Source organism: Oryctolagus cuniculus, chromosome 20 (genome assembly GCF_051225735.1).
Source record: "Oryctolagus cuniculus isolate XC-2025 breed Fujian yellow rabbit chromosome 20, ASM5122573v1, whole genome shotgun sequence".
Lineage (NCBI taxonomy): Eukaryota > Metazoa > Chordata > Mammalia > Lagomorpha > Leporidae > Oryctolagus > Oryctolagus cuniculus.
The window spans coordinates 11051319-11075821 of NC_142886.1; the positions used below are offsets into that span (position 1 = coordinate 11051319).

At 43.4% G+C, this 24503-nt stretch overlaps 1 protein-coding gene across 2 annotated transcripts in view; it reads left to right on the plus strand.

The window, feature by feature from the left end:
• Nucleotides 1-24085, plus strand: part of SGPP1 (sphingosine-1-phosphate phosphatase 1) — a 37902-nt gene extending 13817 nt beyond the window's left edge. Inside the window, exons 2-3 of one of the 2 annotated variants that reach the window (XM_017349473.4) lie at nucleotides 9320-9409; nucleotides 21682-24085. In XM_017349473.4, coding sequence (XP_017204962.4) covers nucleotides 9320-9409; nucleotides 21682-22233 — 642 coding nt within the window. In that variant the 3' untranslated portion in view covers nucleotides 22234-24085. The remainder of the gene's footprint in view (nucleotides 1-9319; nucleotides 9410-21681) is intronic. The other variant, XM_051826413.3, reaches the window with a different exon arrangement.
• The last annotated feature ends 418 nt before the right edge of the window (nucleotides 24086-24503 follow it).

Consider the following 24503-nt stretch of genomic DNA (forward strand, 5'->3'; position numbering starts at 1 on the left):
GCAGCTGGGTCATGTGTGGGACCTTGTCCTTAGGAAATGAGAATAGTACAGACTCGGATCTGGCTTCGCCACTGAAGGAGAAGTAAATTCAGAAGCCTTCCATCTGCTGTGTGGGCTAAAGGGCAGAGAAGCTGGTTTGCAGAAAAAAGAAGAATGAAGTGGGTGTGTTGACAAAGGTCCTGTGACGTTGTCCGCGGTGCAGTTCCTGTTCTTCTCCGAGCTCAGCCTCATTCCTCCTATGAGTACGAGATACTCTGTAGCCTTATGACACATCTCCTTTTTTTCTTCCTTGGATAGTTTAAGCTTGTTTCTATTTTTTACATTTTTAGAATTCCAGGACTTAAGAATACACACTGTAAATGGTGAGAGCCTGGCCTATGTAGTTCCGAAAGCCCGCATTCTTAACGACCACATTATAGCCAGAAAATGTTGATTTGTTCATTTTTACATGGTGAAGTGCTTTATGGGAAACATCTTTATACATGAGTTCCTGCTCACATTTTCATGTCCTTAGTGTCAAGTGGGAGAACTGTGAGGTCAGTGTAGACGGACATTCCAGTAGATGTGTTTGAGAACATGATATATCTCTCTGTTATGTTCCATCTCTGTCATCCGCTGTTTACAAATACTGTGTACTATCCCTTACCAGAATTCAAAAGAAATGTTTTTTTTTTTTTCTGGTATCTGCCTTTGTCCCATATTTTAGTTTCTAGGAAAAAAAAAAAACTTTTTAAATTTTTAAATTTTATCAACGAGACTTCTTGTAGTTGTTTTAATTGAAAGTCATTTTATTGACTGATTAAACTAACTTCACTGAATATAAGTGGAAAATGCTACAATATATACAATAATTCTGGTTGTGTATGATAGTTACACATATCAGGAAGAATAAAGTGTTGAGTAGAATAACTGAATAAGCATATAGATAAATTTCCTGTAATCAAGGATGTGCAATGAAAATATTAGATAACATGAAGTCAAAAGCACGTAGGGCAACATGTGACCTGTTTGTGTTTGGTATATTTTTGTTTTTATGTATTTGAAAATGAGATGGAGAACTTGTAAATTTTCACTTTCATTTTTTTCTTTTGACAAGATGTAAAGATCTAATTTGAGTAAAAACACTCTATTAGATAGAGGAAGTACATAAATTCAGTAGAAAAGACTGAATGTAGAAACCAGGAACCCCTGCCAGACTTAAAATTATTACTTATTTGTATAGCTACAAAAGTGCAAAGTCAGAAGCATGGTAAGTTGGAAAAGGTGTTAGACCAAGTCATGAGAATACTCACATAATATTAAATATTAATTTAGCATGGGGCCGGCGCTGTGGCTCACTTGGCTAATCCTCTGCCTATGGTGTTGGCATCCCATATGGGTGCTGGGTTCTAGTCCCAGTTGCTCCTCTTCCAGTCCAGCTCTCTGGTGTGGCCCGGGAGGGCAGTGGAGGATGGCCCAAGTGCTTTGGCACTGCACCTGCTTGGGAGACCAGGAAGAAGTTCCTGGCTCCTGGCTTCAGATCTGCCCAGCACTGGCCATAGTGACCATTTGGGGAATGAACCAATGGAAGGAAGACCTTTCTCTCTGTCTCTCTCTCTCTGTCTAACTCTGTCAAATAATATATATAATTCAGTAAATACAATAAGTATCAAATAATATATTTATTATATTAAATAATATATTTAACATATCTAATATAATAAATATCAAATAATATATTTACTATATTAAATAATATAGATATTATTTAACATTCCTGGGTCTGTTTATCTGTGAAGGGAGGGGTGTGTCAGGTTAATATCTTTAAGATCTATCTCTTCTGCTTCTAGTTAGGTGAAATTTGTACATGGCCTCCAATCTAAGAGAACCTTAAATAAAAATAATTGACACTCTGACCGCAGTGATCGGAGAAGTTAAACAGCACACTCAACTCTATATACACGAAGGGCAGCTCGGGCTCAGCGTCAGATTTGCTGGATTTGAATCCCAGGTGCGTAACTGCGCCCTTCACTGTCCTGGGCAGGCGCTTGACCGCTCTGTGCCTCAGTTGCATCTATAAAATGAGGTGGGGTACCTACCCCATAGGGTTTTTCCAATGATTATGTGACTAGTATCTATAAAGCTCTTTAGAACAGATCCTGGTGCATAGGGAATTGTATGTTACATAAAAAAATGGAAGATAAATCCATGTCCAATTCTCCCAAATTCTGCCTAGAACTGAATTTTTGCTTCAAAACTTCTGGCCAGATTAATGATCAGAAATAAAAGATTGGGTTAAGTAGACTAGAGGAAAGTAGAGAGTGAAGTGGAGGATGGAGAAGCAAGAGAAAGAATGGGGGAGTGGCCTAGGATTGAGCCGCCTGCATCCCACATGAGTACCAGGTTTGGTGCCTGACTCCAGATTGCTGCTGATGCAGGCCCTGGGAGGCAGCAGCGAGGGCTCAAGTTGTGGGGTCTGTGCCACCCACGTGGGAGACCTGGACTGAGTTTCTGGCCCCGGCCAGAAACTGTTACTTGCATCTGTGGCGTCAGTCGGTGTACGGGTGTACGGAAGCTCTTCTGTGTTTGTCTCAAATAAATACATTTAGGACTACTCTTTCCTTAAAAAGGGTGGGGGCTGGGGTGTGGGGGGAGAAAAAGAAAGAGAGGGAGAGAGAGTTGATCAGATTGATAAGACAGGAAAGGGGGAAGATGGTCTCTCTTTGTCCCCCTAATTCTCACTTTTAAAAAATTTTGCAGAAGCTAGAACTCTTACAGGATTGCTAGATTCACCTGTGTGGAAAACACAGAGTAAGTTTGCTATTGGAATGCATTTTGAAAATTACTGTTCTTAATTAGTCCTACTGAAGTGCTGAGGCAGCTCTTCCCCTACTGAAGAGCTGCCGTCAGCCCAGGCTAGATTTGGAAACAAAAATAAAAACAAAAACTCCAGGGAACCCACAGCAGACAGTGGAGAAGTCCTCTGGGACCTTGTAGCAGACAAGGCTGAATTATCCAGAGAGCACAGAAAACCAGCACTTCTGCAGGCAGTGAATTGGAAACTGCTTGGAAGCCTGGATTTAATGTTAGACCTCATTAACCAGCAGAGTAACAAGTAGTACTTCCCCAACTGTGGTTTGTGATATAAAATATATTTTAAATGTAATTTGTATGTGGTAAATTCTGTTGCTAAATTAACTCTCTGTAACAAGAGTTTGAAAGAGATACAGTAACAAAACATATCAGTTGAGAATAGGCAAAAAATGATTGAAAATATTTTCATTTGTATTTTTCTCATTAGTGTATACGTTAAATAACTTTATATGGGTGAATTTTTGTTTTACTTATATAAACTCATATGTTAGTCCACACTAGCCTATTACATAAAATGCCAGGAAGGGGGCTGGCATCATTGTGGCACAGCAGGTTAAGCCACCACTTGGGAAGCTGTACCCCATATCAGGGTGCCGGTTTGAGTCCATGATAGGCTACTGTGGGTTAGTTTTAGAAAGTGTCTATTACGGGGCTGCTGTTGTGGCACAGTGGGTAAAGCCACCATGAGCAGCGACTCTGGCATCCCACAAAAGTGCTGCTTCATGTCCTGGCTGCTCTGTTTCCAATCTAGCTCCCTGCTGATGGCCTGGAAAAAGCAAAGGAAGATGGCCTAAGTGTTTGGGCTCTTACACTCACATGGGAGACACAGATGGAGTTCCTAGCTCTGGAGAGTGAACCAGAGGATGGTAGATCTTTCTATCTCTCCCTTTCTCTAACTGCCTTAAAAATCAATCTTTTAAAAATATTAATTTTATAGTATATTTTATTTATAAATATATATTTATTTTATTTTTATATTAGTTTTAAAAACTTAAATTAGGCCGGCACCGCGGCTCACTAGGCTAATCCTCCGCCTTGCGGCACCGGCACACTGGGTTCTAGTCCCGGTCGGGGTGCCGGATTCTGTCCCGGTTGCCCCTCTTCCAGGCCAGCTCTCTGCTGTGGCCAGGCAGTGCAGTGGAGGATGGCCCAAGTGCTTGGGCCCTGCACCCCATGGGAGACCAGGATAAGTACCTGGCTCCTGCCATCGGATCAGTGCGGTGCGCCGGCTGCAGCGCGGCAGCCATTGGAGGGTGAACCAATGGCAAAGGAAGACCTTTCTCTCTATCTCTCTCTCTCTCACTGTCCACTCTGCCTGTCAAAAAAAAAAAAAAAAAAAAAAAAAAAACCAAAAAAACAAAAAAAACTTAAATTAAAGAATCCTTACCTAATATTTTTTAAAATACTTGTTTGTTTATTTATTTATATGAAAGAGTGACAGAAAGAGGGAGAGATAGAGAGATCTTCCATCTGCTGGTTCACTCCCCAAATGGCCTCAATGGCTGAGGCTAGGTCAGGCTGAAGCTAGAAGCCAGGAGCTTCTTCTGGGTCTCCCACATTGATGCAGTGCCTCAAGCACTTGGGCCATCTTCTGCTGCTTTCCCAGGCACATTAGCAGGGAGTTGTATTGGAAGTAGATCGGCCAGGAGTTGAACCAGCACCCATATGCCACTGGCAGCGGCTTTACCTGCTATGCCACAACCCAGCCCCTAGCTAGTATGTTAGGTAAGCTTTGGAAATTTCCTTATTTAAGTTTATTCAAATTGATTTTCACATTGCAATTATTATGATAGATTCCACAGATACTGTGAGAACTAAAAGTTAACACAGCCCATATTTGAGTCTAGGAACTAAAGATATTATAGGGCTGAAATCCTTCATGGCTGAAGGCTTCAGTGTACTTCAGCAAGTGTTAAACTGACTGCCTGCTATGAGCCGGACACTGTGGTGGTCTCTGGTAACACACCCATAGGCCAGACTTCAGTTCCTGCTCCCATGGAACTTCTATTATGGAGGAGAGGGAATACCAGAAAATAATTAGAATAAGTCATACTGTGTTGAGCATGCATCTATATACCATATATAAATGTATAATACATGTCAATACATGAATACACTTGTGTCAGAGATAAGCGTCGTGGGGAAAGCAAAGCAAGGAGGGTCCCTGGGCAATCCCAGGGAGTGGGCTTGTGACTGTAGAAACCTCGCAAAGTAGCATTTAAAGCAGGTCTTGAAGGAGGCCAGGGAATAAGCCGTACGAATATCTACAGGAAATGTGTTCCCAGCACAAGGGCCAGAGAGGAGGCCACTGCTGGGATGTGGAGATGAAATCAAAGGAGTAGGGCCAGGAATGTATTTATTTTCCTTTTTAAAAAATTGAGGCATGGGTGTTAACCCACTGCACCACAGCGCCGGCCCCATGCCTCAATTTTTTAAAATTTTTTTTTCTTTTAAAATTGATTTATTTGAGGCCTGGGAAAGCAGTGGAAGATGGCCCAAGTCCTTGGACTCCTGCACCCACCTGGGAAGACCTGGAGCAGGCTCCTGGCTCCTGGCTTCGGATTGGCACAGCTCTGGCCATTGCGGCCAATTGGGGAGTGAACCATCAGATGGAAGACCTCTCTCTCTCTCTCTGCCTCTCCTTCTCTGTTTAACTCTGACTTTCAAGTAAATAAATAATTCTTTAAAATAAAATTGATTTATTTGAAAGGCAAAGTTACAGAGAGAGGGTGAGAGAGAGAGAGAGAGAGAGATCTTCCATTCTGTGGTTCACTCTCCAGATGGCTGCAGCTGTTGGAGTTGGGTCAAGTTGAAACCAGGAGGCTAGAACTCCATCTGGATCTCCCACATGAGTAGCAGGGACTCAGGGACTCGGCCATGTTCTGCTGCTGTTCCAGTCCCATTAGCAGGGAGCTGGATCAGGAATGGAGCAAGTAGGACTTGAACTGGCGCCCATATGGGATGCTGGCATTGCATGAAGCTTAATCGCTTAATCACAATGTTGATCCATGTTTTGACTTTTTTTTTTTTTTTTTTAGACAGGCAGAGTGGACAGTGAGAGAGAGAGACAGAGAGAAAAGTCTTCCTTTACCATTGGTTCACCCTTCAATGGCCGTTGCGGCCAGCGCACCACGCTGATCTGAAGCCAGGAGCCAGGTGCTTCCTCCTGGTCTCCCATATGGATGCAGGGCCCAAGCACTTGGGCCATCCTCCACTGCCTTCCCGGGCCACAGCAGAGAGCTGGGCTGGAAGAGGGGCAACTGGGACAGAATCCGGCGCCCCAACCGGGACTAGAACCCGGTGTGCCAGCGCCACTAGGTGGAGGATTAGCCTAGTGAGCCGCGGCGCCGGCCTAGAAATCAGTAGTTCTTTTAAAAATTTTTTTTTAATTTATTTTTGTTTGTTTGAAAGGCAGAGAGAAAGAGACAGAGAGAGATCTTTAATCTTCTGGTTCATTCCTCCAGTGCTTACCACAGCCAGTGCTAGGCCAGGCTGAGAACAGAGCCCTAAACCAAATCGGGATCTCTCACATAGGTAGTAGGAACCCAGATGCGTAGCCATCATCTGCTGCCTCCTATGGTGTTCATTAGTATGAAGCCAGAACCATTTTTCATATTCCTGTTGCCCATTTGTATTTCTTCTTTTAAGAAATGTCTATTTAGCTCTATTGCCTTTTTTAAAAAATAAGAAATATATAATTTTAAATTTTAATTTTAAAAATTTATTTCAGAGGGAAAGAGAACATGTTTTGGGCTGACACTGTGGCGTAGCAGGTAAAGCCACCATCTGCGGCTCCAGCATCCCATATGGGCTCCAGTTTGAGACCCAGCTGCTCCACTTTCAGTCCAGCTCCCTGCTAATGCACCTGGGAAAGCAGCAGAGGATGGATGGCCCAAGTGCTTGGGCCCCTGCACCATATAGGAAACCAGGAAGAAGTTCCTGCTTCTGGCTTCAGATCTGCCTAGCTCTGGCCATTGGGGGGATTTGGAGAGTGAACCAGCAGGTGAAAGATTTCTCTGTCGCCCTCTCTCTCTTTATAACTCTGCCTTTCAAATAAATAAAAATAAATCTTGAGAAATAAAAAAAAAAAAAGAACATGTTTACTCTTCGGAAGTCTGCAATGGCTAGGATTGGGCTGGGCCAAAGCCCTGTAACTCAGTCCGGGTGCCCCGCGTTGGTGACAGGAATCCAATGACTTGAGCCATTGCTGCTGCCGCCGAGGAACTGCGTAAATGGGAAGCTGGAGTCAGGAGCCAGATATTAAACTCGAGCATGGGACACGGGCATCTTAACCACTAGTCTGAATGCTGCCCTTAGTGCCCATTTTAAAACCCTGTTGTTACTGTGGTTGTTGTTGCTATTGAATTATTGAGTTCCTTATATATTCTGGATATTAATGCCTTCTCAAATGTATAACTTTAAAGTATTTTTTTACCATTCTGTAGGTTTTTCTCTTCACACTATTATTTTCTTTTTTTTTTTTTTTAAAAAAGATTTATTTGAAAGGCAGAGTTACAGAGAGAGAGAGACAGAGAGAGAGAGAGAGAAGGTTTTCCATCCTCTGGTTCACTCTCCAGATAACCTCAATAGCCAGAGTGTGCCAATCCAAAGCCAGGAATCAGGAGTTTCTTCTGGGTTTCTTCTGGTGCAGGGGCCCAAGAACTTGGGCCATCTTCTGCTGCTTTCCGAGACACATTGACAGGGAGCTGGATTGGAAGTGGAACAGCTGGGTCTCAAGCTGGCGCCCATATAGGATCCCGGCATCGCAGGCAGTGACTTAATATGCTGCACCACATCTCTGGCCCCTGTTCCACTTCTGACCCAGCACCCTGGTAATGACCTAGGAAGGCCGCAGGTGATAGCCTAGGTGACTGAGCCCCTGACACTTACGTGGGAGACCCAGAGGAAGCTCCTGGCTTTGGCCTGGCCCAGAGCTGGCTGTTGTAGCCATTTGGGGCATGGGCCACTATTTGGAAGATCTCTCTGTCTCTGTCTTTCCGTAACTCTGCCTTTCAAATAAATATAATAAATCTTTTAAACACAGGAAAAAAATAAGGCAGAGTGACAAAGAAAGGGAGAGATACAGAATCACTCCCCAAGTGGCCACAACTGCAGGGGCTGGGCCAGGGTGAAGCCAGGAGCCAGGACCCCCTCCGGGTCTCTTGTGTGGTTGGTAGGGATGCAAATACTCAGGCCATCATCTGCTGCCTTCCCAGGCACATTAGCAGGAAGCTGGATTGGATGTGAAATAGGTAGGACTCCATTCAGCACTCCCATGTGGATGGGAGCATCTCAAGTGGTTTTGGTCTGTATTTCCTCAGTGACTAGACGTTGAGCTTATATTCATGAGCTTGTTGGCCATGTGTATGTTTCCTTTGGAAAAATGTGTATTCAAGTCTTAATCCATTTTTTTCTTTCCTTTGTTTCTGATAGACAGACAGACAGAATGAGAGCTCTCATACGCAGGAACCTAATTATTGTGCCATGTCCACACCTTCTAAGTCTGCAGGAAGTTGAAGTCAGGTGTTGGGAGCAGGAGTTGAAGTCAGGCTGTCTGATGTAGGATGTACACCTTCCTTGCCACACTAAATGCCCAGTCCTGTTTGGTTTCTTTCCTTTTCTTGTGTGTGCATTTAGTGTCCTATTTAAGAATCTGTCCTCTCATCCAAGATCATAGAAATAGATCCCTGTGTTTTCTGCTTGGAGTTTATGGTTTTAGCTGTTTGAGTGTGGATCCTTCCTGAGTTAGTTTTTGTATATGGTGTGAGATAAGAGTCCAGCTTCCTTCTTTTGATATTCTGGCACTATTTGTTAAAGAGACTGTTCTTTCTTCATTGAGTGATCTTGGTACCTTTGTTGAAAATCAGTTAACCATAGATACGTGCGTTTGTCTTTGGACTCCCAATTCCATTGCATTGGTGTATACTGTCGCTTCTTGGGCGGGTTATACACTGTTTTGATTCCTGTAGCCATTTTGAAATCTAAAGGTGCGAGTCCTCCATTCCTTTTCAGTGTTTTGGCTGTTCAGGGCCTCTTACATGTGTGTAATTCAATGATCCTGAGCTTTCCTGTATCCGCACAAAGGGCAGAGTGCCACTTAACACCATGGCACTGTCAGGGAAGAGAGGGCTGTACAGGGCCGGATTCAGGCACTCCTCTTGCAGAGGCCCTTTTGTTGTGGGGCCATATTGAAAGTATGTCTCCTGCCTGCCCTTCCGTGTGCCAGGGATTGAATCTGTTCTGTAGAGGCAAAAACGAGAGTGTAGAAACATAAGATTTAACGCACTTGTTCGTTCTTTAATGTCTGCTCTGTGCTGTTGCTTACAGCTGATGGGAACGCAGTGGGGAGGAAAAACATTCTTGTATGTGTGGAGTTGCACAGTATTGTATTGTAAGTCGGTTTTCACTTGCTTGTTTCTATCTAATTTAATTTCTTTAATTCATTTTACTTTTTGTTTCCCTTTAGTATCCTCTTCTATATGGACTGATTCTTATTCCCTGCTGGTGCTCTCTAGTTTGCCTAAGTAGAATTTACATGGGAATGCACTCCATTCTGGTAAGGAAAACCTCATGTTCTTAATGCCTGATTTTTTTTTCCAATACTGACATGCAATTTTATAATATTTGGTCATTTACAAACTTATTTGAAACCTAAGTGAGAAAATATCATTATTGTAAGTCTCCTAACTTTGTTTTGCAAAAATATCAACGTGTTGCTTTGAAAAGTACTAAGTGCAATCAAAGTTTCAAGCAGTCACAATAGCCAGGTGTTACACTCAGGACAGTATTTCTTCCTCCCTTCAGTCCCCGTTTGTTGTTTTTTTAACTCTTTTCTGTCACTGAATCAAAACCAACAATGTGAGTTCAGGAACCAAGGAGGATGCTAAGTATTAGTGAAGACCCAGTGACTAGATATTAAGTGAACTTACACTCTTCTGGTGCCAGTTGTGTTTACCTATTAGGTTGGACTTGGCTTCTCTTTTCCGTGCATACTTTACGACTCATAGGAGGTGTTCTGAGAAGGGCAGTACGAGGACCTTGCTCCGCTTGCAGCCACACCTGCTCATTTCCCCTCCTCTCCGTCCCTGTTATCATACCTTGAGTTCCAACCTGCGTCGGGTCTGCCCCAGATTACTGCAATAGCTTCTCAACTGTTGGCCCTACTTCCAGTTTGACTGCTTTGTCCAATATGCAGTGTCCTGCTTAGTAGACTGCCCAAGACACGAGCATAGCACCATACTGAGTTGCTGAGGTTTTCTCAGATGCAGTACGTGTTTCTTAACCTCTGTGATATTATGGTTGCTGTAACCTTTGCCCTGGCAGCTACCTCATTCATTCTTCAAGACTCACTACAAATGTTCTTACCTCCTAAATCCCATGTTGCCCTCTCCAGCTTGCCTTTCGAGATTGGTTAGGCGACCCTTCTCCCACTTAGCCTAAATTGTGATTGCTTTTTCTTTTATCTGTCAACTACAATAGACTATACAGTTCTTGAAACAGTAACTGTGTTTTCTCCATCCTTAACATCTCACCTCCTATCTCTAAGAATATAGCAAATATTATATTGTAGATGAAGAATCAAAAAAAGGGGGAGAAATATGAACTAATTCATGGAATCCAAAAATTTTGAATGGATTCTATTAAATTGTTCTTGCCCTTAACAACAGTGTAACATTTTTAGAATTTTATGCTTATTGAAATATCCCACTAGTCTTTACTAGTTTTATAATCAAACCAATGATCACATTTCTATGTGAACTGTTGATATTTCTCACAAAAATAATGTTACCTATCCTCTGTGCCTTGTTTAGAATTATTCCCTTCCACCTCCAAGTTAGCAGCAGCACTTCTGGAAAGCCATCAAATGGTTATGCATCTTTCCCTGGTGGTAAAAAATGAATTCCTAATATTTCTTGGAGGAAAATATACCAGACTATCATCCCTAGATTCATTATAGTTGTATAAGGAGGAACAAAATTCTGATTATATTGAATACATAATCTCAGAGATACTGTTCTTTTTATTTTTTTCAAGGGTTTATTTATTTGAAAGGCAGAGTGACAGAGAGAAAGGGAAGGGAGTGGTAGAAGCTGAAGGAGGGAGAGAGCAAGCTTCTATCCGCTGGTTCACTCCCCAGATGACCACAACAGGTCAGGGCCAGGCTGAAGCCAGGAGCCAGGAACTCCATCTTGGTCTCCCATGTGGCTGACAAGACCCAAGCACTGGGTCCATTTTCTACTGCCTTCCCAGAAGCATTAGCAGGAAACTGGATCAGAAGTGGAACAACTAGGACTCAAACCGGCACTGCCCTGGGATTCTGGCCTTTGGGGTGGAGGTGGCATAACCCATTGCACCAGAATGCCAGCCCCTAATAGTGTTCTTTTTAAGCAAATAGAATGTTTAGTGGGTTGGTCAAATATCCAGGCCGAATTCAGTTCACTTTTTATATTTGAATGGCAGGGACCCAAGTACTTGAGCCATTACCTGCTGCTTCCCAGGGTGCACATTAGCAGGAAGCTGGGACGGGGAGCAGGAGCGGGGCTCAAACCCAGGCGCTCTGGTAGGGGGTGTGGACTTCCCACTGTGATGTAATCACTGTGCCAATTGCCTGCCCCTTGGAGGGTTTTTTATTTTTTAAGATTCATCTATTTATTTGAAAGGCGGAGTTACAAAGACATAGGAAGAGACAGAGATAAGAAGTGATTTTTCATCTGATGTTTCACTGCCCAAATGGCAGCAACTGCTGGAGCTGGGCTAATCCAAAGCCAGGAGCCAGGAGTTTTTCCGGGTCTCCCACATGAGTGCAGGACCCCAAGCACTTGAGCTGTCTTCTGCTGCTTTCCCAGGCCATAGCAGGGAGCTAGATGGGAAGTGGAGCAGCCGGGACTCAAACCGGTGCCAATATGGGGTGCTGGTGCCACAGGCAGAGGCTTAACCTACTATGCCACAGCACCAGCCCCTGCTCTACTTCTGATCCAGCTCCTTGCTAATGGAGCAGTGGGAGATAAACAAAGTGCTTGGGCTCCTGCCACCACATGGGAGACCCGGATGGAATTCCTGGCTCCTGGCTTCATTCTGGCCCAGCCCCAACTGTTGCAGCCATTTGGGGAATGAACCAGTGGATGGAAGATCTTCCTCTCTCTCCCTCTCTCTCTCTCTTGCCTTCTCTTCCTGTAACTTCCTTTTAAATAAATAAATGAATCTTAAAAAAATAAACAAACAAAGTTTGTTTATTTAAAAGATAGAGATCTGTCATCTGCCAGTTCACTCAACCACATGCCCACAACAGCCTGGGCTAGCCCAGACCAACCCAAGGCAGGGAGTGGCAAACTCAGTTTGGGTCTCCCACATAGGTGGCAGGGACCCAAGTATCTGAGCTGTCACTTGCTGTCTTCCAGGAATTGCATTAGCAGGAAGCTGGGATCAGAAATGTCGCCTGGACTCAAACCCAGGCACTCCAACATGGGATGTAGGCATCCCAAAGAGTTTCTTAACCACTGTGCCCAGTGCTCTGCCCTGATTTATTTTTATATATGAAATGCTTTACAAATATATGTATCATGGGGGCTGGCATTGAAGCAGGGTGGGGTAAGCTGCTTCCTGGGAAGCCTACATTCCATACTGGGTGCCAGTTTAGGTCCCAGCTACTCTGCTTCAGATCCAGCTTCCTGCTAATGGACCTGGGAAAGCAGCAGAACATGGCCCAGGTGCTTGGGCTCATGCCACCCATGTGGGTAATCTGATTGGAAGATCTGGTCTCTCTACTTTTTTCTTTTTTTAATTAATTAATTAATTTGAAAGAGTTACAGAGAGAGAGGGAGAGAGAGGGGAGGGGATCTTTCATCCACTGGTTCACTCCCCAAATGGCTGCAATGGCCAGAGCTGGGCCAATCTGAAGCCAGGAGCCAGGAGCTTCATCTGGGTTTCGCATGTGGGTGCAGGGGCCCAAGGACTTGGGCTGTTCTCTGCTACTTTTCCAGGTGCATTAGCGGGGAGCTGGATCAGAAGTGGAACAGCCGGGATTCTAACCAGCGCCCATATCATATGCCAGCACCGCAGTTGGCAGCTTTACCTGCTGTGCCACAGCACCTGCCCGCTACTTTTCAAATAAGTGCAAAAAAATCTTTAAGAACAAAATTTATGTGTCATCCTTGCACAGGGATTATACTAATTTCTGTATTCCAAATTTTAAAATGTATGTGTTGCTGAAGCAAGCACTGAACTATGTTTTAAAACATACTTGGAGGGGGCAGTGGTGTGGCGTAGCAGGTAAAGTCACCACCTTCAGTGCCGGCATCAAATATGGGCACCAGTTTGAATCCCAGTTGCTCCACTTCCAATCCAGCTCTCTGCTATGGCCTGGTAAAGCAGTAGAAGATGGCCCAAGTCCTTGGGCCCCTGCACCCACAGGGGAGACCTGGAAGAAGCTCCTGGCTCCTGGCTTCAGATCAGCGCAGCTCCAGCCATTGTGGTCATCTGGGGAGTGAACCAGCAGATGAAGACCTCTTTCTCTGCCTCTCTTTCTTTCTCTGTGTAACTGACTTTCAAATAAATAAATAAATAAATCATATATATATATATATATATATATAAAAATTGGTATCTTCACTTTTTTTAAAGACTTATTTATTTATTGTCCAAGTTACATAGAGAAAGAAGGAGAGGCAGAGAGAGAGAGAGGTCTTCCATCCATTGGTTCACTCCCCAATTGGCCGCTATGGCCAGAGCTGTGCCAATCCAAAGTCAGGAGCCAGGAGCTGCTTCCGTGGGTGCAGGGACCCAAGAACTTGGCCATCTTCTACTGCTTTCCCAGCCATAGTGGAGAGCTGGATTGGAAGTGGAGCATCCAGGACTCGAACCGGTGCCCATATGGGATGCCGGCACTGCAGGCTTACCCACTATACCACAGCGCCAGCCCCATCTTTGTTTATCATCAGATTATCATGGGGAGTATACCCTATACATTTCTCATAGGTGCTTAGAAACCACACTGTCTAATCATTTGTCTTTAATAACACTAATAGAGCTCTAATGTGCTGTAAATAATTTATAAGGGACATTTCATTCAGTATTTGTCATGTGCTTTCCTAGTGTTAGAATCCAAAGAGCAACAGTTTAATTTCAACATCTGTCTACTTTCCTAAATTGGTATTCTTAATCCCCAGAAAAGTAAATAGTACCCCATTTATTTTCTTCATTTGTTGTAAAACCTAGCTCTCAAAACATAAGTTGTGGGGCTGGCACTGTGGCACAGTAGGTTAAGTGTCTGCCTACAGTGCTGGCATCTCAAATGGCCACTGGTTCAAGTCCCAGCTGTTCCACTTCTGCTTCAGCTCCCTGCTAGTGGCCTGGGAAATTAGTGGAAGTGGCCCAAGCGCTTAGGCCCCTGCACCCACGTGGGAGACGCAGAAGAATCTCCTGGCTGCTGGCTTTGGATCGGCCTAGCTCTGGCCATTGGGGCCATCTGGGGAGTAAAACAGCAGATGGAAAATCTCTCTGTCTTTTCCTCTCTCTGTATCTGCCTCTCAAATAAATAAATAAATAATTTTTTTTATTTTTTTAATTAAAAATTAAATTTTAATTAACAATTAAAAAAATATGGGGGAGAGAGGGACAGACAGATAGTTTGATCTTCCATCTGCAGGTTCATTCCCCAAACTGTCACATTGTTCTGGACTGAGCCAGTTTTCTTTAAACACTGATTAAGGTAATCGTTAAGTTTGATTACATTTGGACACTTCTGAAAAAGAAAAAAGACGTTCTTCATATTTATTCTGCGGATAGCAAGAGTGAAGTGGGGTTTCCTGGGAAGCCATGTCAGGCTGGTTGTGATGATTAAACGTGACAATAATCATTAAATAGTAAGGCAGTGCTTTTAGTAAGAAAATATGATTATTATTATTCCCTGAAAATGCCTTTGGGCCAAGTTTTAAGAAATTATGTATCATCTGTTTTTTCTAAGGAGTTCTTGTCAAACAAAAGTACATAGTCAACATGATGAGTCTAAGAAATTATTTTACCTGTCTTAATTTAACCAGACATGTATTTCCCACTTACTGGTGTGCCCTGCACTGGGGATGCATGCATAAACAGGATGAACATTGACTTTCTCTTAGAGTCAGTCCAGTATGTAATATAACTGTAATACAGTGGTTTTCCACTGAGGGGTACATTGGAATCACTGGGAGAGTTTTTTAAGTACTGATGCTGTAACCATACTTCAATTCATTTAGATCAGAATCGTGAGGACTGGACCAACCTTCAGTACTTTTGTGAAGTTCCCCAACTGATTTTCATTTGCAACAAGGGTTGTGGACTTTGTGTGTGTGTGTGTTTTTCTTTTTTAAGAAATAGACAAGAAATGAATGGAAGGGGCCAGCGTTGAGATGCGGTGGTTGACTGCCGCTCACCATGGTGGCTTCCATGTTGGAGTGCTGGTTCCAGTCCTGGCTCCAGGGCTTCCTGTCCAGCCTTCTGCTAATGTGCCTGGGAAGTTAGCTGATGATGACCAAAGTGCCTGGGCCTGTGTCACCCATGTGGGAGATCAGGATGGAGTTGCTGGCTCCTGGCTTCTGCCTATCCCAGACCTGGATGTCGCAGCCATTTGGGGAATGAACCAGCAGATCAAAGATCTCTCTCTCTCTCTCCTCTCTCTCATTGCTGTGACTTTCCAACAAACAAATACTTTTTATAAAAAGAAATTTTATGTGTGATTGGGTAGAAAACTAGGTAGGGACCCAACATCTTGAACCAACACCTGCTGCCTCCCAGGGTGTGTGTTAGAAGGGAGGCTGGAATTGGGAGTGGCGCTGAGACTGGAACCCAGGTACTCCAATTTGGGAAATGGGAGTCCCAAGCCATGTCCTAACCTCTGTGCCAAATGCCTGCCTTTAGCCTAATGCATTTGATTGAAAGGACTGGTCATTAATCACCATCACTTGTGGGGTGTGTACTATATCAGGCTCTATATTGACTAGGATATGCGTTTTCTTGAACTTACAGAGTTTTTAGAGCAAGGAAAGCAATCTTACAAGTTATCAGTTAGCTATTTGAGTTTTTTCTCAAATATAATAATAAGAAACTCCATGAAGTGGAAACATTTTTTAAAGATTTATTTTATTTATTTAAAAGACAGAATTAGAGTCAGAGAGAGATCTTCATCTGCTGGTTCACTCCCCAAGTAGCTGCAACATCTGGAGCTGGGCCAGGCCAGAGCCAGGACCCAGGAGGTTCTTCCAGGTCCCTGACATGAGTGCAGGGGCCCAAGCACTGGGGCCATCTTCCGCTGATTTCCCAGCCACATTAGCAGGGAGCTGGATGAAGTGGAGCAGCTGGGACTCGAAGCAGTGCCCATATGGAATGCCAGTGTTGTGGCAGTTTTATGCACTTTTTTTTTGTTTAAATTTTTATTTATTTGAAAGTCAGAGTTACAGAGAGAGAGAGAAGGAGAGGCAGAGAGAGAGAGAGAGAGAGAGAGAGATGGGGGGGGGGGGTCTTCTGTCCGCTGGTTCACTCCCCAGTTGGTGGCAATGGCTAGAGCTGCGCTGATCTGAGGCCAGCAGCTTCCTCCAGGTCTCCCATGTGGGTGCAGGGGCCCAAGGACCTGTGCCATCTTCTACTGCTTTCCCAGGCCATAGCAGAGAGCTGGATCAGAAGTAGAGCAGCCAGGACTCGTACCAGCCCCAGTAGTGGTTTTAACAGCTACACCACAATTCTGGCCCCAAAATGGAAATATTAAAAAGCTAGGATTCTAACTTGAATGTTGAAATGAGCAGAATAATTTTTCCCGCCCAAAATAGTAAGAGAAATGACAAACTAGGATGGTAAGAGCTGGAATTGGTAAGAAAACCATATATAATGTAGAAAAGATTCTCTAAGCAAATAGGTGTTACCTTGTAAAGACCAATAAAATAGTTAAACCTGGGCAAAATAAGGGAAAAAGCTAAAAGGCAAAAAATAAACAATATTATCAATTAAAATGAAAACATGAACATTTGTGCCCAGAATTTAACTAATAATTAAGAGAATCTTAGAACCAAGTTTATTCTAATAAATTCTAAAATTCTAATGAAATGGACAGCTTGCTAGAAAAATCTAGCTGACCCAAAAAGAACTAGTTACAAAAGAAACAATTACTAAGGGTTGGCATTGTGCAGCGGATTAAAGTCCTGGCCTGCAGCACCAGCATCCCATAGGGGGGCTGGTTCGAGTCCTGGCTACCCCACTTCTGATCCAGCTCCCTGCTAATGCACCTGGGAAAGAAGCGGAGGATGGCCCAAGTCCTTGGGCCCCTGCATCCACTTGGGAGACCCAGAAGAAGCTCCTGGCTTCGGATTGGCTCAGCTCCAGCTGTTGCAGCCTTTGTGGAGTGAACCAGTGGATGGTAGACCTCTCTCAGTCTTTTCCTCTCTTTTGGTAACTCTTTCAAATAAATCTAAAAAAAAAAAAAAAAAGGAAAAAAAAAAAAAAGAAACAACTACTAAAGAAATAAAATCCTTCGTGTAAGATTTACCCATAGGATTGGGTAACTTTCTAAAGTGAAGGGTGTTCTGTTCTTGCTTGGGTTGGTGATAATATAAGTGTATACATTTATCAGAATTCATCAGGGAAAGCAGTGGAGGGTGGCCTAAGTACTTGAAAATAGAGTCAAATTTAACTTATCACAAAGAGCTTATCATAAAGATAGTTTTAGGAAATAGTTAAGTTGCAAGATGAAAAGTTCAAGTTTTAATTTAAGAACCTACCATTTAAAATTATCTATACCCCCACTTGTAAAAGTGTCTCAAATATTTATATTTGCTGTTATTAAAATCTTACCCAAATTATGCATGAGAACCACCACAAGTTCTCATGCTCAATCACCATATCAGGGCTCAACTAGAGACATAGAACCTGTAGGAGATATACAAGGGTACTTCAAATAATGTGGGAACAAATGGAGCTAAAAGATAAGTTTATTGGGGCAAGTACTGTGGCACAGTGGGTTAAGTCACCATCTACACTGCCAGCATCCCATATGGGCATCGGTTCAAGTCCTGGCTGCTCCACTTCCAATCCAGCTCCCTGCCAGTATGCCCTGGGAAGGCAGTAGAAGATGACCCAAATGCTTGAGGCCCTGTCACCCATGTTGGAGACAGATGAAGCTCCACATGGGAGACCTGAATGAAGCTCCTGGCTTCAGCCTGGCCCAGCGCTGGCCACTGTGGCCATATGGGGGTGAACCAGCAGATGGAAGATTCTCTGTCTCTGTCTCTCTGTCTTTGTCTCTCTTTGTAACTTTGTCTTTCAAATAAATGAATAAATCTTTAGGAAAAAAGAGCCTGCTGCTGAGTTGTAGTGGATGCTCCTGAGAAGTGACTGCTGTCTTTGGCTGCACAGAGCACAGTGTCGTGAAAGGCGTGCTTTGGGGAGCACGATGTGGCGTATCAGGTTAAGCTGCTTCTTGGACACCACATCTTTGTACCAAAGTGCCAGTTCCTGTCCCAGCTTCTTCGATTCTGCTCCCACATCCTGCTGATGCACCTTGGGAGGCAACGCATGGTGGTTCAAGTACTCAAGTTCCTGACAGCCATTGGGAGGCCGCGCTGGGCTTCCTGACTCCTGGCTTCAGCCTAACCCAGCCTTGGCTGTTGTCATCTGAGGAGTGAACCAGCTCAGAGAGGATCTCTCTCTCCCTTTCTCTGTGTCACTCTGCCTTTCAAATAAAATAGTCTTTTAAAAAAATAGCTTTGGTGCAATGATGACTTTATTTTTACTTATTTACTTTTGTTGATTTGAGGGGCAGAGAGACAGATGGCAAACCAACAGATTTTCCATCTGCTTAGTGACTCTCCAAAAGCCCACACCAATCAGGGCTGGGCCAGATGGAAGGCAAGAGCCAGGAACTCAGTCTTGGTCTCTGTATGGGTGGCAGGTACCCAAGAACTTGAGCCATCGCTTGCTGCCTTCCTGGGTGTATGTTAGTAGGTAGCTGGAATCAGAAACAGCTGATCGTGTGTGTGTGTGTGTGTGTGTGTGTGTGTAGGTAGCTGGAATCAGAAACAGCTGATCGTGTGTGTGTGTGTGTGTGTGTGTAGGTAGCTGGAATCAAACAGCTGATCAGTGTGCTTGTGTGTGTGTGTGTGTGTGTGTGTGTGTAGGTAGCTGGAATCAGAAACAGCTGATCAGTGTGCGTGTGTGTGTGTGTGTGTGTGTGTGTAGGTAGCTGGAATCAGAAACAGCTGATCAGTGTGCGTGTGTGTGTGTGTGTGTGTGTGTGTAGGTAGCTGGAATCAGAAACAGCTGATCAGTGTGCATGTGTGTGTGTGTGTGTGTGTAGGTAGCTGGAATCAAACAGCTGATCGTGTGTGTGTGTGTGTGTGTGTGTGTGTGTATTTCTGTCTCCTCTCTGCCTTTGAGATGGGGTTGTGGAGTGGGTTGTCACCATCTGCAAAGCTAGAGTTCATATCCATTCAAGTCCTGGCTGTTCCACTTCCAATCCAGCTTCCTCCTTATACACCTGGGAAAGCAGCAGAGGATGGCCCAAGTCTTTGGGCCCCTGAAACCATGTGTGAGACCCAGATGGAATTCCAGGCTCCTGGCTTCAGCCTGACCCAGCCCTAGCCACTGGGGCCATGTAGGGCCATTTGGGGAATGAACCAGCATGCAGAAGATGATTTATCTGTCTATCGCTCCCTCTGCAACTGTGCCTTTCAAATACATAAATCTTAAAGAAAGAGAAAAAGAAGAAAACAGCTAGGACTTAAACCCAGCATTCTGATAAGGGATCAGGCTTCCCAAGTGGAATCCCAACCACTCATAAACACCTGACTCTCGGTGAGCTTAGACAAAAATAGGGAGTGGAAACAGTGAATGTAAGCAACTGTAATAGTAAGTAGATCCCAGGGGTGTGTGTTTGTGTAAAGATTTACTTATTTATTTATTTGAAAGTTACAGAGAGATCTTCAATCTGCTGGTTCATTCCCCAAATGGCCTCAATGGCCAGAGCTGGGCTGATCCGGAGCCAGGAGCTTCTTCTGGGTCTCCCATGTGGGTGCAGGAGCCCAAGGACTTGGGCCATCCTCTGCTGCTTTCCCAGGTGCATTAGCAGGGAGCTGGATTGGAAGTGGAGCAGCCAGGTCTCAAACTCATATGGGATCCTGGCACTGTGGGTTGGGACTTTAACCCAGTGTGCCACGGTGCCAGCCCCGGGAAGTTATCTTAATATAGCTTTATTTCCTCCATTAAACCATTTTCTATCATCTGTCCAATTGCTCCTGCCTGAAACTGAGTCACTTTGATCCCCTTCTCTCCTTTCCCACATTTGATCTATCACCAAGATAAACTGGTGAGCTCTAACTTTAAACATTTTCCTAAATCTGTGTATATGTCTTTGCATGTAGATGTGGACTGTGTGTAGAGTGGGCCCCTGCAGTAGCTTCAGTGGTCTCCTGTCCTCCACACTTCCCTATCACCCCATCTCTGCAAAGCAGATGGAGTCTCTCACAGTTACCAACACTCTCCTGCTTGGAAATCCTTCAGTGGCTCCCTATCACTTTTTTTTTTTTGACAGGTAGAGTTATAGACAGTGAGAGATAGAGAGAGAGAAGGGTCTTCCTTCCGTTGGTTCACTCCCCAAATGGCTGCCTGCTATGGCCGACGCTGTACTGATCCAAAGCCGGGAGCCAGGTGCTTCCTCCTGGTCTCCCACGTGGGTGCAGGCGCCCAAGCACTTGGGCCATCCTCCACTGCCCTCCCGGGCCTCAGCAGAGAGCTGGACTAGAAGAGGAGCAACCGGGACAGAATCCGGTGCCCCAACTGGGACTAGAACCCAGGGTGCTGGCACCGCAGGCGGAGGATTAGCCAAGTGAGCCGCGGTGCTGGCCCCCTCCCTATCACTTTTTTTGTTTGTTTTTTTGTTTTGTTTTGTTTTGTTGTTTTTTTTTTACAGGCAGAGTGGACAGTGAGAGAGAGAAACAGAGAGAAAGATCTTCCTTTTGCCGTTGGTTCACCCTCCAATGGCTGCCGTGGCCGGTGCGCTGCAGCCAGTGCACCACGCTGATCCGAAGGCAGGAGCCAGGTGCTTCTCCTGGTCTCCCATGGGGTGCAGGGCCCAAGCACTTGGGCCATCCTCCACTGCACTCCCTGGCCACAGCAGAGAGCTGGCCTGGAAGAGGGGCCATCGGGACAGAATCCGGCGCCCTGACCAGGACTAGAACCCGGTGTGCTGGCGCCGCTAGGCGGAGGATTAGCCTATTGAGCCGCAGCACCGGCCCCTCCCTATCACTTTTGAAATAAAATAGGCACTCCTCCTGTGGCCTGTTGAGGCTGTACTTGGTTTGACCTCTGCCTGTCCGTTTGACCCTATGCCATATTTCTCCTTTCTTTCGCTGACATTTGAGCCAGCCTGGATTATGTCTCATTTCATTGAACTCAAGGGCTTTGTGCTTCCTCTACCTGGAACAGGTCCTCGAGCTCCAAAGACAGGCCAGGGCCCTTCATCCAACTCTCACTGTCCTGTTTTAGTTCCTGTGTGACACCTATAGCCAACTGAATTACAATATTTACTTGCTCTCTTTTGTAGTTATTGTCACCTTTCTCCATTAAATGTAAGCTCTATGATAGCAAATGAAGCTTATTTCTTTGAATAAGTATATTCTTTTTCCTAAAAATCAAAACTGCACAATGTAACCATAGTATTGTTCAAGATAAATTGGCTATTTGATACATGTAATTATAAGAGTAGAACTATGAAAACATCGTTTGTCATCAATGAACATTTTTTAATTATTAAGAATTTTTAGTGTCTGTTTTGTTGCACTAACCGGCCCTACTTTGGTCTTTCCCCAGGATATTATTGCTGGATTCCTGTATACCATTTTAATCTTAGCTGTCTTCTATCCACTTGTGGACATGATTGACCACTTCAACCAAACTCACAGATATGCTCCGTTAATCATCATCGGGCTTCACTTAGCTCTGGGGATCTTTTCCTTCACTCTCGACACCTGGAGCACCTCTCGGGGAGACACAGCTGAGATTCTGGGAAGTGGAGCTGGAGTGGCATGTGGCTCTCATGTCACTTATAACATGGGTCTATTACTAGAACCTTCTCTGGACACATTGCCTTTAGCTAGGCCCCCGCTTACTGTGACTCTGGTTGGAAAAGCCATATTGCGGATCTTCATAGGGATGGTATTTGTGGTAATAGTCAGAGATATAATGAAAAAGATCACCATTCCTTTAGCCTGCAGAATCTTCAAGATACCTTGTGATGATATTCGAAAAGCAAGACAGCACATGGAAGTTGAACTTCCTTATCGGTATATTACCTATGGAATGGTCGGTTTCTCCATCACATTTTTGATTCCTTGCATATTTTCCTTTATTGGTATCTCTTGATGGAAAAATACTGTTTATGATAAGAAAAGAGGGTATCAGTTACTGATCTCAAAGTATATTCTAGGTAAAAGCCAGATCAGAGTTAGGCTTTTGCAGGAATTTAACTTAAATAATTATTTAAGTAAATTCAAAAGAGACAGTGCATTTTTATCATTGCACATCCAAGGTATTGTGTAAGTGAGCTGAGCTGTTGGAATACTGAGAAAGTAATCAGTATCCATTTCGAATGTCCATGTAATGTTTGGAGTTTTCTGCTGTTATGGGCTCGAGTTATATATAATAGATATTAAGGTATATAATATGAACTTATATATCTAATATATGTTATATATAAAATAATATACCTGAAGTTTTTTTTAACCTGGGAGGGGTGTATTATAAAATCAATAATAATATGCAAACAATGTGCCTGTGTGTTGGGACCTGGTACAAGTATGTTGTTATTAACAAATACGTTTAACATTTATTTACTATGGTAGCCATTTCCTAATTGAATTGCATAATTCCTAGACCAGAATTCCTGTGCTACCACACACGATTGACTGCCTGTTTTCACACTGCCATCCCTTTCATGTTACCTATGATACTGAACATGGGAGGCGTTTTTAGTGGACCAAATTTTCAGAGAAATTCGTTTTTGGAGTCCTTATTTTTTAAAAGTTCTGTACACTGTGTTGAATGTACTTTTATTTGTTCTGAACATAAGTTTAATAATTCAGGTACTGAATTTTATTGCTTGCTAATTGTGCCTTTCTGTTGCTGAATTAAGAAATGCCATGTATACTGTGATATAAAGGTCAGATGTTAACTTTGTCTTAAGTTACATATAATCAGGCAACCAACAGGGGTAGAAGTACAGCACCCTTAACTTTTTAACCTTTATTTAGAAAGGAATGTGGAATGGGCCTAACTTTCTCACTAATTTATTGGAAAGCTAAATGGATAAATATTTCCATTTTTGTAGGTATTTTTCTGTGCATTGTAAGTTATTGGAACAAGATATATTTTTTGTACCTTGTCTTGATTGTTTATACTGCAGGCAGATAGCTCCAGTGAATGGAAACGCAGTGGAAGTTTATAGGCGGGACAATGCACACACATATGTAAGCAAACCATTTTTCTGAATTATTTGGAAAGGATTGGACTTCCCAGTGTTAACTTTTAATACCCATTTATTAGCCACTTAAGGTAAATTTTAAACATCTAAAAATGAGCATCAGTTCTTTAGATCTTACTGTTTTCCCCAGTTTTTTTATTTCCACAGTGGATAATTTGGGTATAGTGTTCTTTTTTCTGTCTGTGCCTTTATATTTTTTAATGTGATTATAATTAAGTTAACATTAAGTTTATTGATAGTAAGAGTTTCTTAAAGAAGAAAATTAACTTTCCATACACGTGAACATCGGGTGTGGGATTACTGATTTTAGAGCAGTATCTATATGGTCATCCAGAAATATCACTTAAGATGTCTCTATTTTGGACAGCATATCTCTCTGAGCTCATATTTTTATAATCCTGATTGAGAATTTAGAGACATGGTAATTTTTTTTTTTTTACCAAAACTGTATCTGATAGTTTTAGTAAAGCAACCAAATTTGGGCTCTTTGCCTAACAGTTAAAAAGAAGCTGAGGCACTTAGGAACATATCGGTACGCTGGAAAATGTGAAGAGATTTTCTTTTAAAATATTTTGAGGGATTATTTCCCATAATTTAAGTCTGTGCTATCCTATTAATCTTTATGTCTACTTAGACAATATTTGAAAATATTCCACTTTGTGTTCTGTTACCTTCTGTCCCATGAGAGTTCTCTGCTAAATGTATTTTAAAATAAAAGCCAAATTCAAGATTGAAGAGTGTAATTTGTTGGTTTTATTTGTCTGGAGAGATTTTTAGAAATTTACTTTTATTTGAAAGGCAGAGATTGAGATCTTCCTTCTGGTGGTTCACTGCAAATGGCTGCAGTAGAATCCTTTTGAATGGAATATATATCACGATCTGTAATTATCTCATTTGTGTATTATTTAAAATTTTTCTGGGGCTGGTGTTGTGGCATAGAGAGTAAAGCCACTGCCTACAACACTAGCATCCCATATGGGCGCCGGTTCAGGTCCTGGCTGCTCCGCTTCTGATCCAGCCTCCCTGCTAATGGCCTGGGAAAGCAGCAGAAGACGGCTTCCTTGGGTCCCTGCACTCACGTAGGAGACCTGGAAGAAGCTCCTGGCTTCAGATCGGCGCAGCTCTGGCCACTGCGGTCGTCTGGGGAGTGAAC